Raw genomic sequence first — 14,445 nt, 5'->3', positions numbered from 1 at the left:
CTGCAAAAAAAAATAAAAATAGATCAACGTGTTATGTTAAGGCTTTCCAAAATGCCATTTTATGTACAATATAGTTTAAGGCACAGGAAAATCTGATCAATATTCAAAAATAAGATTAAGACCAGAACTTTTTAAGACTACAAAGCAAAAAGCTCATGGTTGCACACAACCAATATTATCGAACACCTATAAATAAACGGGTAAAAGTACATTTAAAATTGCACTAATGTATACACACGTAAATGTATACACATACTGTACATGCAAACATATTAACTATACACGTAAGAAATTCCTCGGTACAAAACCAGCAGCAACATTGCTCAACAAAAGATAAATTTCACTCTATTTAAAAATGCCACTATCTTATTTTTAAGAAATGCACAGTTACTCTAGGTAGTCAGAAGTGATGAGCACCCAACATTAGCTTCCTTGCATATCATCTCTATAAACACCATCAAAGTTAAACCAGTTCACTGTAACAGACCTGGAAAATGAAAAATGGATGGATACAAATTGAAGAATATGTTCTTGTGTTTGTCTGGCTTTTGAAAATGAAGCTCAATGTTGGAATCTGAATCATTCTTGAACTGAAAGAGTAAAATCTTTGTAAACTCATGCACTAACAGGAAGTACTACCAAAAATATTAAATTCCTTTCCTATAAGATTTCACCCTGTTGAAATGTCAGTACATAAACATGCACTGTAGATCCCTGTCATATCAGTTTGTAAACAAAACTATAAATCAGTGGTTCTCAAATTTTTTATCACGGACCCCTCTACTGACACAACTTCGACCACAGAGCCTCATTTGATAAGATTCTGGCTCAGGGTCCCCCACCTGATAACATTTTTGCTTTGAGATGTTTTAGTACAGAAAGTGTTTGGAACCAATGACCAACATAGTCATACATTCTGTCACTGTGTTACTTATGGATGGAATTATAGTGAGAATTAATTACTCCGCTTTTTGCTGGGAACCCCTAGGAACTCCCTAAAGGACCGATGGGTGTCCCCGGACCCCACTTTAAGAACCACTGCTATAAGTTACATTAGTAACTTGATCGTCACATCACAAGAAAAAGAGTTCCTGAAGAGGTTCAAGCCAGTTATTATCACTTCAGCTTTATGTGTTGCTGTCTTTCTTCTCAGGCAGTGATTTTTGCAGACAAGAACGGAGAGAAGAAAAAATCGAAAGCAAACTTCAGGGCTCTCATTGTTGTGCGTCTCCAGTTTCTCTCTATCTTCACCTGCCTGCTTCTATTCAACATTGAGGGAGCACAGTCCAGACAGTGGATGGATTTCAACTCGAAGGCCGGGGCTCTGGCTCCAAGGCGGCCTTCCAGCTTGGTGCTGAACTCCACCATATTACCAGGGCTCAGATTAAGCAGAACCTCTCTGAACTCATGGCTGGCTATTAGGATTATATCCCTGGCAGGGTCCTCTGTCCCCACCCCTCCATCCCGGATCATGCCCACTGTCACTTCAAACCGGTGGCTGTCAAAGTGCTTCACATGGCAAGTATATTTGGCCAGAGCCTTGAGCTGACACAACTCTTCCTCTTCTTGCATTCGGAGCAGCATGGGCAGTGAAATGGTAGCTGAAGCAGAATTGGCTGCCAAATCTGCAGCTGCTGTAGCATTCAATGGCTCACATTTGGGATATTTCTCTCCATACAGGCAGCGCAGCCAGTCTCCCATGAATACCGGCAACATGTTAATGACCGACTGTGCCCCATTCTCTGTCTCAGCCACACGGACGTGCTTGAAACTCCCAACCCAAGTGACTCTGTGTCCATGAAGGTGGCTACAGAAGATCTGTGTCTGGGCCATGCCTTTGATTTCCCAGGCAGGAGGCCCGCACGCCTGGCTGTACTGCTTCCAAGTCAGCGTGGAGTTGTACACCTTGTCCCCCTCTGCGTGGTACACGTAGACAGAGAAGAACAACAGCACCATGGAGACACAGAGTAAGATGAGTTTGACTGGGCCGCGGTGGGTCACTGAGCGGAAGACATCCAGAATAGACATGCTGAACCGCGTCCACAGCCGCAGGGTGACAGGGATCGCACACACTACCAGGGTGACAATCACCTTTGTCAGTTCCAGCTCAAGGAACCACTTGAAGACTTGAATGAAGAGCATGGCGGTGAGGCCAAATGCCAGAATAGGCAGCGCGAACAGGAAGAGAAAGTAGGCCACACAGGTGCGGATTAGACCCACAGCGGAGGAACTCTGAAGGAGCACGACGGAGAACTCGCACCACATAAAGCACACGAGGTATGGAACCAGGAAGCAGTAAGTCCCCCGGAAACCACGCATCCTCGCCATGCTGTGGAGAAAACAGACCGAAAGACGCGGAAAAGAAATTGAAATAATTAATTTTGAAGGCATAAATTTATCAATTCACATCCTGCAGTCCAAATGCTTCATCTCACCTGAAGAAGAGGTAGAACAAGTAAACATACAGCAGGCAGGGGATACTGATCTTCAGCACCACTGACTCCCCTAGTGGTAGTGTGGCGAAGGTGTGTCCCAGAAAACGAAGCACAGTCATGTTCTCTGGTAGGAACTGGGTCAGGCAACACAGAGATGATGCTACCTGGGTTAAAAAAAAAAAAAACTATGTACATAAACTAGATTCTTTGCGTAGCTATGAAGGAACTCTTTTATTCCAAATTCAAGTCTGTCAGATTAAAAGGATCACAAGCTATCAAATAAATATCAAGTATCAGTCCACTTCTTGGCCAACGTTTTAGAAAGCCACTGACTTTCCCACAGATTTTCTATCTTGCGGGGTTGCTGATCTCATTTCTTCTCAGTATGCTATAGAAAAACTTGCAGATAGTTAATGTGTTTGAGACTTTTCTCAGACTTTTCACCACGGAATATTGAATATTTCTGATGCATTATAAATGGCAAGTGTCTGCAACCCAATGGATAAAGTGGATTCATAGGAGTTAGAAAATCAATCTTCAAGACTTACTTTCAAATGTACTTTACTGCAAGACTGTAGTTATGATGATAATAATGTTAAATATATTGTCTGATGTAAAAGGCTACAACATGCACAACTGTGATTCAGATCATTTGGTGCCCTCTGACCTCTATGGCCATTGCTTGGCGTGCGTACATCGCAGCAGTGGAGCTGAGGCTCTTGTAGCTGACAGCAGTGAAGAAGATGGCCACAGTAGAGAGCTCCGAACAGGGGATCCAGCCTTTGTCAGCTACAGGGAAGGAGAAAATGACAAAGAAGACGGAGAGGATAAAGTAGAGGTACGGCTCTAGGTTGTTCCAGCCAAAGTTGGTCTCTGCCTGCTCCACATCCAGCCCAGGTTCAAAATGTATCAGCAAAGATGTCAGGGCTCTGAAGTTCTCCCAAGTCTGGAGAATGAAGGGGGGAACGAAAAAGAAAATTGTGAATCTTCAAATAGAGTACATGCATTGTTCAATATCAGTAAAATGAATTTCACCATCATTGCCAATGTTGATACTTTTAGTATGATTACTGTTAAGTCGCAAACTCCAATGTTCTCATTTGATGTTCTTCAAACAGGTCAGATTTCAAGTAAAACTACTGTATATGACTATGACTATATGAGTATCCCACTGGAAAAGATGGAGAGACACATAGAAAACCTCCAACATGCTTTGCTACTTCAGTAAAGTGAAAAAGAAAACCTTAAACAAAATGCACATACACCAGCATCTTGACAGAACAGAGAGACATGTGGCGACATGGGTTTCGTGTTTAAAAGCAATCGGGCTCAATTAAGTAATAACTAAATAATTATATTAATACTATCAATTTCGAGAAAAATTGAGAATTGCTCATTACACTCACCTTGCTGCTTTGAAAAACACGTAATGTGCAGATGATCATGGAGATGAAGGAGAGGTAGAAGACAAGCAGGGGGATGAAAAAAGCAAAGAAGTCGACTGTTACGTTGCTGAAGATGAAGAAGAAAATAAGTGCGTTGACATGGTGGGTGGGGATGATTGTGCTCAGCCACTGGACACCGGCCCGCGATGCCCAGTCGACCAGGTGCTCCTTCATCTCCACAATGGTGTGCAGCGGGTACTCCAGCATCTGAAGTGAGGAGAGACAGATATGAAGAGAAGCTGGGGGAATGAACAGGCAAAAATCAGGAAAGAGAAATGAGAATTAAGAACTGAATGATTTAACAAAAGGAAAAAGATCCACAAGAACAGATATTCCACAGATATTTCATGAAGGATAATTCCAGGAATATAGAAAAACAGAATGAATTGTAAAACTAGCTACTGATTAGGATACCATTAGGCGTGACTTCATGTCCATGGCTTTTTGCTTCGTGCCCAGAATCATCCCAGTCCGGCCCAAACTCCAAGATCTTTTATAGGACTTCTTGTATCCTGACGGGACCAACTCAGTCCTCTTCAGAACACACACACACACACACACACACACACACACACACACACACACACACACACACACACACACACACACACACACACACACACACACACACACACTCACACACACACACACACACGTCTGAATTGTTTTATTGAAATATAAAATGATATGTGTGCCTTTTGCTTTAGTTATGTCTGTGTTCTACAATATTTAAAAAAATGTTCTATCGTCTATTTTTCTAAATTTGGTCTTTTACCTCCTGACCACTGCTGCGAGGTGTAGGGCATTCAGTCTTGGCAACCTGGTTGCCATCTTGGGATGCAGAGGGGACAATACCTTGTGCATACTGTTTTGTCATCTCAACAAACTCATCCAGGTCCACCAGCTGTTTGGCTGAGAGGACACAATGCAGGAGATTATACAAGAGCATACACTATAGCCGCTCACTTTCTCTCTCTCTGTCTCTCTCTGTCTGGATACCTACCCTCATTGCTGACCATGCTTTCCAACACTCTCTGGGTCTGGCTTGAGGTTGGGCCAGGGATCCTGCTTGCAGTGCCACCTATTGGGGAGAAATGACCACAGCACCAGTGAGTTACAAACAGTGCACTGCATGCCTGCATGTAATGTGATATTCTTCACTGTGACAGCTGCAAACATTGACATCTTAAAGAAGAATATATCATATATTTAACAGCAATGGTAGCTATCACATGACAACATGCTACAGCATTGTAGGCAGTCCGTAGTAGACAAGGCAGCATTGCTGTAACAATGCAGATATGGTGTCGACGGTTGTGTGTGTATGCATCTTACCTGACACTGCATTGACCTGGCTGACATTTTCCAGCATCTCAGTCATAGCCACCTTGGTCTTCCTCTCTGGGTTGAGTTTAAAGTACATCATCATGGCTGCTTTACGTACTGCCAGCTCAAACTTACTCTCTGTGGACAACTTGCGCACATCAGCCTCATTCTCTGGAGTAATTCCTTGCAAAGAATGACAGACAGGAAAAAGTTCAGGAATAAAAAAAGATACCACAAATACACAAACAAGAATATGCATGTGCACGTACTGTATACCTTTCTTCTGGATCCAACAGCGCTGCAGTAATCTTGCTGCACCTTTTCTTCCTTGTTTAGCTGCTTTAATCAGCCAATTAACAGCCAGGAGATGGTTTAACTCCGCGTCCTTCTCCTCAGCAAGAATCAAGTATTGCTGACCCAGCTGAAACACAGAAAAGAGGTCAAAGAGAGTCCATCCAGTTTTTATGACCTTAGTCTAACTATTAATTCTTAAACCTGTCAGTACAATGTGACATGAAGTCCACCTTACAGTGGGGCTCAAACTCCCAAAAGAGACCATATAATATAGACTAGCTTGTGAAATAATATAAAGTGTACATAATAAAATAGCTTTATATTAAACATTGCTCATATGTTTTTACCCCATTACTTTGGACAATGTACAGAACACGCATTTTTCAATAGGGATTATTTCTTTGGGTAGAAAGTGGTTTGAATCAAAACAGTTCACCTTGATGTTCATGGAATCCACTGATGACAGATGAAAGATACAGAACTCATAATTCTCGGCCGCTGTGACTATCGGTGCCTCTGTCATAGATAACTCAACTGTTTTCCAGGAGTAGCAGAGGCCCCCCCGATGGCATATCAAGTGACTGTTTTCTAATCTTATCTGTCACCTCATAACTTCCTTCTCTCACAGTTACCATCAAATGTGTCTGTTTGTATGAAAATGTGTACCTGCATCTGAAGCGGCTCTGCATTAGTGCATTCCTGTCTGCGTCTATATTACATAAAATAAACATAAAGTCTCATAAATCTGCTTCATTAGCATGGATATTAAATTGAGAGTATTGTCAAGACATCTTAATACTTATGATAATTCTACAAATGAAAAACAACCATGCTCGTACAGCAACACTGATTCCCTTGTGTAGGACTTTAAGCTGTCGGTGTAGAGCATGGCTATTATGATATATGAGACATCATTGTGTCTGAACCATTCCTCGGTGCATATACTGCATGTCAAACCACTTTACTGATGTGGTCACGTGTTTGGACATGTTCCCTTACACACTCCTCCTGCAGCGTGAGAAGAAGCCACACTTAAGAATTTACCCTTTCAGAGCTGGCGGGTCTTAAATGTAAAGTCTGGTCTCATCTTCCAAGCCCTCCACCCCCCACCCTTCCATTTCTTACGCCGGCACATTTGTGCGTGTTGGCAGAGAACGACGAGCAAAGAGAATGTGAATATTTCATTATTATTTGTACAAAATCAGTGCATGCTGCAATACACTGAAATAGTGTTCTTAATAATTTGTATGTGTGACAGGATCTTGTGTATCATATTCAAAGTCTGGTCTCAGTGGTCAAAAATAGACACTTGCTCTCAACCACACTGAGTCAAGGACTGAAAACAATGCCAAGTGCCAGTCTTTATGTATGTGCTTTAAATCACCCGGGTCTGAGCTCTGGCATCACCAGCTTTGGCTTTCTCCTCAATCTGCTCCATGGACAAATCCTCCTCTGGTTCTTCATCTGGAGGAGAGGAGAGGAGAGGAGATGCGTTAAATGTACATATATCTCAATCAATCAAATCAATCGAAAATGACTCACTGGATTACATAAAACCCTTGCTGCCAAACTTGTAAAGGCATATTCATTGAAGGAGAAGTAAGACTCATTGCTGGTCTTAACACACATCGTGTTCACAGCCAGCAATGAACCAATCCCAGCTGTCATATAAGTTGCAACATGAGAATAAGAAGAAGTCAGGGGTGTAGATCTGCTCTATGTGAGACTGTGTTCGCTCTAAACGTGTCTGTATCTGTCTGTCTATGCTGATATCTTGTGACAAGACCCCACGGCTCCATCAACACCATGCCCAGTTTCGTAACGGTTTCTGTCTCCCCCGTGTCCTTTAAGCAAAGGGGTTCAGCTTCTTCGCCTGTAACCCTGTTTCAAATGCCACAGACTCTCATTCACAGCAAAATCTCTTATTGATGTAAGAGGTATGATTTCACTACCAGTGGCTTTGAAATATAGTAACAGGTGATAATATTATTATTAGTTTCTCTATAGCAGGTGTAGATAATACAAGTATTTCAGGAGTAGGGCTAAAGATTATGCAAAATTAAATAAATACATATAATAAATCATAGTGCGATGATTTTGTCAGATATTGCGATTATGACGAGTCACGATTTTAGAGAGAAAGTTATAGTTCACATTTAACTTTCCCTGAAAAATATAGAAAAAGATCCTTTAGGTCTGCAGAATATGATTTGCAGGGTGGGGAATCTCTGTAGCAGCACACTGCTTATAACGGTACATTGTGACACATTATACCTTTATCAAAAAATTACAGCTCCCACGATTTAGATATTGCACTTGGCTATATTGCGATAATACTTTGATTAATTGTTCAGCCCTAATCATTTAATGTAATATGTAAATAATTGTTTCATTTGTCATGCCAATCGAGCCAATTGTGGACGAGACATTTCAATCAAAACCACAAATATGAACCTCACGGTTGCACTGGAGGAATTCATGGTCTGGGCACCACAAATGTCTGTACCAGATTTAATGGCAATCCATCCAATAGTTGTTGAGACATTTCACTCAAAGCCAAAATGTTAAGCTGCTGGTGGTGCTAGAGGAAATGTCAGGGCTTCACCGAGGTGCTGATAGGATTCATTCTCTGCTACAAAATTTCATCCCTCTGATAATTGTTGAGATATTACATTGTGGACATCACACCGACATAGCTATCCATAGATATAGATATGCATAGCTCTATGGCTAAAAAGGTTCAACAAGGTATGTGTGGCAATAGAGAAGGCAAGTAGCAGAAAAACTATATGTCTGCATGTTCACTACTCTTCACCTGCCAGTCACAGTAAAGCAGAGAAGGTGATGTATGCAGAGCATCTGATTTTCTTCACTTTGGTTTAACACACAAAACAGTTGTTGAGTGAAACCAGGGATGTAACAAGCAGGGATACACATACATGATTATAATAATGCCTTTACTTTATTTAAGTTTTAATGTAGTATTAATGATTGTATAGTACCTTTTATGCAGAAATGCAGTCCAAATGCTTCTCCATACAGGATTAAAACAAGAAAACAACGTTAACTTAAGTAATTCTCAATTGTGGCCAAGAGAGATGTTTATCCAAGTGCAGGGTTACTCTGCTACACATGGAGAGACATTCCAAAATACAGCACAAGGCTTATCACCTCAACTGTGCAATGAGTCTGTGGTCTGTGACTTCAGTTCTCAGTGTAATTAAAATTCACAGTGTTTGATTTAATCCCAAAATCAAAATGAAGTCATTCTTACCATCTTCTTCATCATTGGCATCCTCTTCCTCTGCTTTTCTAAGTCTTTCATGTAGTATCACCTTCTTGGCCATGGAGGCAAAGGTACGTTTCACAGGGGTGGTGGAAGGAGTTGCAGGAGTCGTGGTGGGAGCGGTGGTGGAAGTAGAGGGAGGGGAAACTGTCAGAGTGTCGCAGGCCATGCTGGCTGAAGTTTTGCAGATTTGAGGGGTAGAGTGGTTAGGAGAAGTAAAAAGTGGTGTTTTGTCTGCGGGTTTAGTGCAAACAGTCTTAGAGGATACAGCAGCATATAAGGGCCTTGACCCATCTAAAGAAGGAGGGGGGTCCTTTGGTTTAGACATGGTTGGAGCTGATTGTGGAGAGGAACAGGAGGATTTTCTGGGTTCTGTCATTGTTTCTGTGGAGGATGGAGATTTGGTGGGCTGAGAGGGTGGAGCAGAGAGGTCACTGGAGATGGGTGAGGGAGGAATCTGTAAGGGGGAGGGAAGAGAGGGTCCATCCAGGACAGGGCATGACCCCTGGGTGTTGACAGGTGTGGGTGTTGATGGGAAATCCTTCTCCATTTTAGCCTGGGAGAAAAAAAACGTGAGAGTAAATATGTCATGACAAATATACTGCAATAAAATACTGGAGGTAAGTGAGTCATAGGTGAAGACACAGCTGGGCAGTGGACTCTGTGACCTCCCTGTCAGCAAACCTGGAGGAACCTTTCCTCTGGATATTTTACAACTAATATATAACACCTTCACTTTGAAAGAAGGGGAACAAACAACAGCAAAACCCTGTTCTACTTAATGTGTCAACTTTGTGAGAGAAGAAATAGGATAAAATTAATTTGATGAATTTAATGGAATATCTGTTGCAATAACATGAAATTTCACTAAACAAAGAGGAAAATGAAAGCAGTAACATACTGGTAACCTAATAGGCTATTTAGAATCTGAAAGGAAAATATGGATGGATAACATTAAATCAGTTTTGACAATAGTGTAGTTACTTAGCTTCATCCTGCACATGCTGACACAGACACTGTGAGGACACAGACATAGGAACTCTGAACTTCATGCCAAGAACATTCTCAACACCAAACCTGCGCCAAGTAAACACTTAGTAAAATAAGGTAAAGGAAACCTTACCTGGTAACGAAATGAGCAGATTTCCGCAGGATATAAAGTAAATTGCTCTCCTGAGTTTAAATGTTGTGTATGCTCTCCATGCTGGGGTCCATTCTGCTCCACAGTGTTCTATGAAACCAGAGACGGACACTGGCTGCGGTTAAACTCTCTGGTCTATAAAAAACACCCCATCTTTGTGACCCGCCCTCTAAAACTAGACTCTCCCCTAACAGGGGGTAATAAATGCCCATCAAATTGGCGACTTATTTGAGTGGTTATAAGTTCGTCTTGCTTCGTAAACCGGTGAGGGCCAAAAGATTTTAACAAATCCTGTCACCTCTTCAAAGGTTTTCTCATTTCTGTCCCACATGTCTTTTTTGTATTAAAAAACAAATAAATATAATCTGCTATTAAACAGCAAAAGCTTTAAAATAGTGGGTGACTGATATTCAGTGAAGCTGCATGTGCAGTGGTCAACTGCATGGTCGCACCATTTAAGCAGATTATTAGGTTCCAGGTTAAAAGCTATATACTGTGGGCCCAGCCTTAATCGAGTTAGTCTTTGTGCCATATGGCAGCAGTTGGCAACAAGGCTGTCTACTGAAATGTTGAGAATGGGGTAACACTGTTTAATAAAAGTACAAATCAAATGCAAATGCCGAAGGAATGTATGATGATTTGATGCACAAAGTAATGCAGGTGCATTGTTGTTCACTGTTAGGAAATAATCAAGTAACGTTTATGTGATTAGTTAATGCTTCAATGTTCATCAGCTATAATGAATGTTGAATTAAGTGCCAGTATGAAGCTGCTTTTGTTGTGCAGCAACATAGAGCCTATGTGTTTACATTTGAACACGTTTGATAAAAAAAAAAAAGCTTCATATTTCTATGACAACAGGTAGAGTACTACTCTGCTTTCAGTCTGGTATAGTCTACCCTTTTTAATAGATTTTAGCAGATTTGATGGCAAATTAATGAACGTGCACTAACTGTGGGTTAACAAGATGATCCATTAAGCATTAATATAAACTCATAGTGACTTGTGATACATCCTGCATTAATTCAGGTATTTGATCATCATGAGTCATGCATTGGGTATGTATTACTTAAGCATATGATTTGTAAAGTGTTTTCTTATAATACCAATTATCATACCCCTGTTTCTTCAAGATGTCCTGATAGAAGGTTTAAGGTTGACAATATTTAGTTCACTGGAAAGGTAACACGGCAAAACAGTTGTAATGTAAACCTGCTTACGCTTATCTGGGCTTTAAAGTGCCTCGGAATAATTTGTTGTGATTTTGCACTATTTAATAAAAATTGACTTTACCTTACTTGGCCAACAGACCCATGTTTACTGTCAAGTTCATTACCTTACTAATGGAACTTTATAAGCATTTAAAGAAAGCAACACTAACATGCAGATTTCGTTTTTATCAATGTATCATAAATCAAACAGCGGTCTTCAAGTGCTGGGATGGGGGAAAATAGCAGGGAATCAATAAAAGCCATTGTGGCCCACCGCCAGAACTGGCCGACCGAGTCAGGTAGGCCTACTTCCGGTGTACTTCTGCTTGGTTGTTGGTTGAACTCGTCAGATCTCTGGGCCCAGACTTGTCCGAGGATTTGCCAGAGTAATATGAATAACACCGGCAAAAGAAAATTAAATTAGGGAACAAACAAACCTGTAACTGTGGACATTTTGGAAGTTGGGTGAACAGGAAACGGGGCCTGCGAAGAAGAACCACAGAAGCAAAGCTAACTGCTGCGTTTCGGGAGTTTCAGGTGAACTTATTTGAAGCCATTGCCCAGGTATGTGGCCATGTTAGGCTTCTGAATGTAAATAAATTATGCGCTGCTTTGCCTCTGCAATTTACTGCCTACCCGTGGTGGCAGCAGGTGTCCCTTAGAAAAAGGTTGGAGCTTGTCAAACGGAGTACAGCAGCCTTTCAGGGATTTACGCATGCGCACGGAGGATAATCCTGGGATCTTTGACGGGTGACTAGCATCGATTACATCCATAGTGACTGCTTGTCTAGCTACTCTTGAGTTAGCTTCTACCGACGTGTCTGGCAACTAAGTTTGTGCTGAAGAGGCAGAAGTAGCATGTAAACAAGCAGTTTTACACTGATTCATCTTCTCTGTGCGAGATCCGCAGCAAGTTTGAGAAGTTTGAGACAGAATATTGTTACACATGCAGAGTTAGCTTGTTAGTTAGCAGTTAGCGATATAACTCTAAATGTACATATGTGTGTGCATGTGTACAAGTACAGTATGAACTACAGCTACAACTCCTCAAGACCGAAGATCCGTTTACCGTGCGCCTCTTAACTACAGTCCAGACTATGAGCCAAAGAAGGTTAACAACACTAAGGCTAGAAAATACAGGACATTGTCAGTGACTGGTAAATATTTTTGATAGAGGTGATTTCCTATTTTTTTCCTTTCTATTTTCCGCCATACTGTACATTTGATATGTTTACTGTCAATTCAGAAGAATAATCCTAATATTTCTTCAGCCAGGAAGGAGGCAGGTGAAGATGTCCAGGCAGCAGAGAGAGCAGCAAGGTGCAGGAGAGAGACTTTCAGCCTGGGAAAGACAGGCAGCAAAAAATAATGAGACAGGACAGGATCTGAATTTAAAAAGGATTTGCTACTGAAAAGGTAGGTAAAAGTCACTGCACGCCACTGCTTTATAGCAGTTGTACTGTGTTAGCTGTACTATTATGTCACCTTTGGTTGTTGTGCTCGAACAAATGTGAAGTAAAAAACAATTTTCTTAATGTTGTATTGTGAAGAGCTGCTTAAAATGACCTTGTTCGCCCTGCAATAGAAATTCATATTATTTAGTTGTGTGTTTTCATAGGAATGCCAGAACCCACTTCAGGCCAGTACCACACCTTATGGCCCCCCCACAACCGCCAAGCCCCATAACTACATGGTCTCAGAATCGATTCTCAAAATGATTTTGAGCTTGTAAAGTGATGTTCACAAATAATTCTAGTTTGTTGTAAATCAACCTTTGTGAACCTGTAAAATAAATCTGTTGGAGAAATTAAATTTTGTGCATGTGAAAAATTGTGCTTGTGTCGAAGAAAAATGGGGCTATGTGAATCAATAGTCTCGTTTATCTGTTAACAAATAGAAATGTCTCCTACACATGCAACTATTTTGACTAATGCAAATATTTTGTTTATATGCACAGACATGAATTTCTCATGCATTTTTATTTAACAGGGACACAGAGCTTACTTTATAACTACAAACTTTTGCAAACATTTGCAAACATTACTTCACAAGCTCAAAATCATTATGAGCCTGACTTGAGGCTGGTTTGCAGCTCAAAAAATTAAATTTTCAAAAAACTTTATTGTTGTGTGATTTAGGTGTACCCAGAACTTTCATGTTAACTACTGTACGGTACTAAAGTAAAGGTTTTGAGCCCAAGCCGTTTCATTTTTAAGCTGAGTGAGGGAATTGGGATTCCCAGTGTAATGCAATCCAGTAGACTACATGTGTTGTGCTGTTGCTACGTATGATTCATGGATGGTGCATTGTTCCTTTGGGAGCTGTGCACCTGCATGAGTCCTGAACAGACAGCGCCCAGATTCTCTCTCTCTGTGTCTTTCGCTCTCTCCCAGTTTCCCCATGGGCCATGAGAAGGACAGTCTGTTGCTGCCTGGAACAAGATTTCATCACTCACTGTCGGTGCACATCAACAAACATCCCATGAGCATACAGGTCACTAGTTTCAGGGGCCAGTGGACAAAGGAGCAGCTGCTGCAGGCTGCAGACCTCACCTGAACTGCAGGTAATGTTCGCTTTGCTTTAGGAGAAATTTAATGCATAATTTTTCCAGAATGCAATACTTAACATCAGTGGGCCGATCACCATTGTGTTATAGCTCATTCAGCGATAGATTGTGACTTAAGAGACATTTATTTAAATGAAAATCTTTGTTCTGTGGAGAATGATCTGCAACCATTCTTCATAGGCCATAAACGTGGCATCATAGACTATCTCTAACTATTGTATGCAATGACTGGCTCATCAAAGACCCCTCTTACTGGGCTTCGACAGCAGAAACTACTGTGTATGCAGCCAGTGTCTTTGAGCCATATATTATATCATGATTAATACTGAATCATCAGTGTGCAAGCCTCATATTACTATTGTAGCTGCTGGAGGTGGAACTGTTGGGACACCAGCTAAATCCGAAGGGTCCTGAGATGATTAACGGGAGAAGAAATAAGAAAAAAACAAATTCTGATACACAAATCTGTTTTTTTTTTATTTTTTTTTTTTTTTTACTTTTTCTCTAATCTTTGCTTTTTGGTGAGATATTGGAAAAGTTAAGAGGGGAAAAATCAATATTTGGTGGTATTTCAATAACTTGTCATATTAACTATTGTGCAAATCTTAAAACTAGGCTCTTGTTTGACAACAGCCACTAACGCTGTAGGCAAATAGAGCATTTTCCTATCTGTCTATCCCTGCAGATGTGGGTTAAAAGATGACACAGGCTGGTTTAATCCGCTGACCTGCTCATGCACAG

General features: G+C 41.1%; 1 protein-coding gene and 1 long non-coding RNA gene across 2 annotated transcripts; one reads left to right on the top strand and one right to left on the bottom strand.

Moving 5' to 3' along the window:
- Positions 1-31: 31 nt before the first annotated feature.
- wfs1a (Wolfram syndrome 1a (wolframin)) lies at positions 32-11,644 on the bottom strand. Its single transcript, XM_056372286.1, has 13 exons — positions 11,576-11,644; positions 9,910-10,017; positions 8,775-9,342; positions 6,885-6,964; positions 5,483-5,627; positions 5,216-5,389; positions 4,884-4,961; positions 4,656-4,792; positions 4,295-4,414; positions 3,842-4,087; positions 3,103-3,381; positions 2,436-2,599; positions 32-2,329 (listed from the first exon to the last, which is right to left on the bottom strand). The coding sequence occupies exons 3-13, from the start codon at positions 9,334-9,336 to the stop codon at positions 1,150-1,152; spliced, it is 3,165 nt and encodes a 1,054-aa protein (XP_056228261.1). The 5' UTR covers positions 9,337-9,342; positions 9,910-10,017; positions 11,576-11,644; the 3' UTR covers positions 32-1,149.
- Positions 11,624-13,677, top strand: LOC130166601 (uncharacterized). Its single transcript, XR_008827169.1, has 3 exons — positions 11,624-11,702; positions 12,410-12,554; positions 13,532-13,677. It is a non-coding gene; the product is annotated as an uncharacterized LOC130166601 (long non-coding RNA).
- Positions 13,678-14,445: the final 768 nt, after the last annotated feature.

This window comes from Seriola aureovittata, chromosome 3, assembly GCF_021018895.1.
Source record: "Seriola aureovittata isolate HTS-2021-v1 ecotype China chromosome 3, ASM2101889v1, whole genome shotgun sequence".
Classification (NCBI taxonomy): domain Eukaryota; kingdom Metazoa; phylum Chordata; class Actinopteri; order Carangiformes; family Carangidae; genus Seriola; species Seriola aureovittata.
This window is presented reverse-complemented; position numbering and strand designations above follow the sequence as displayed.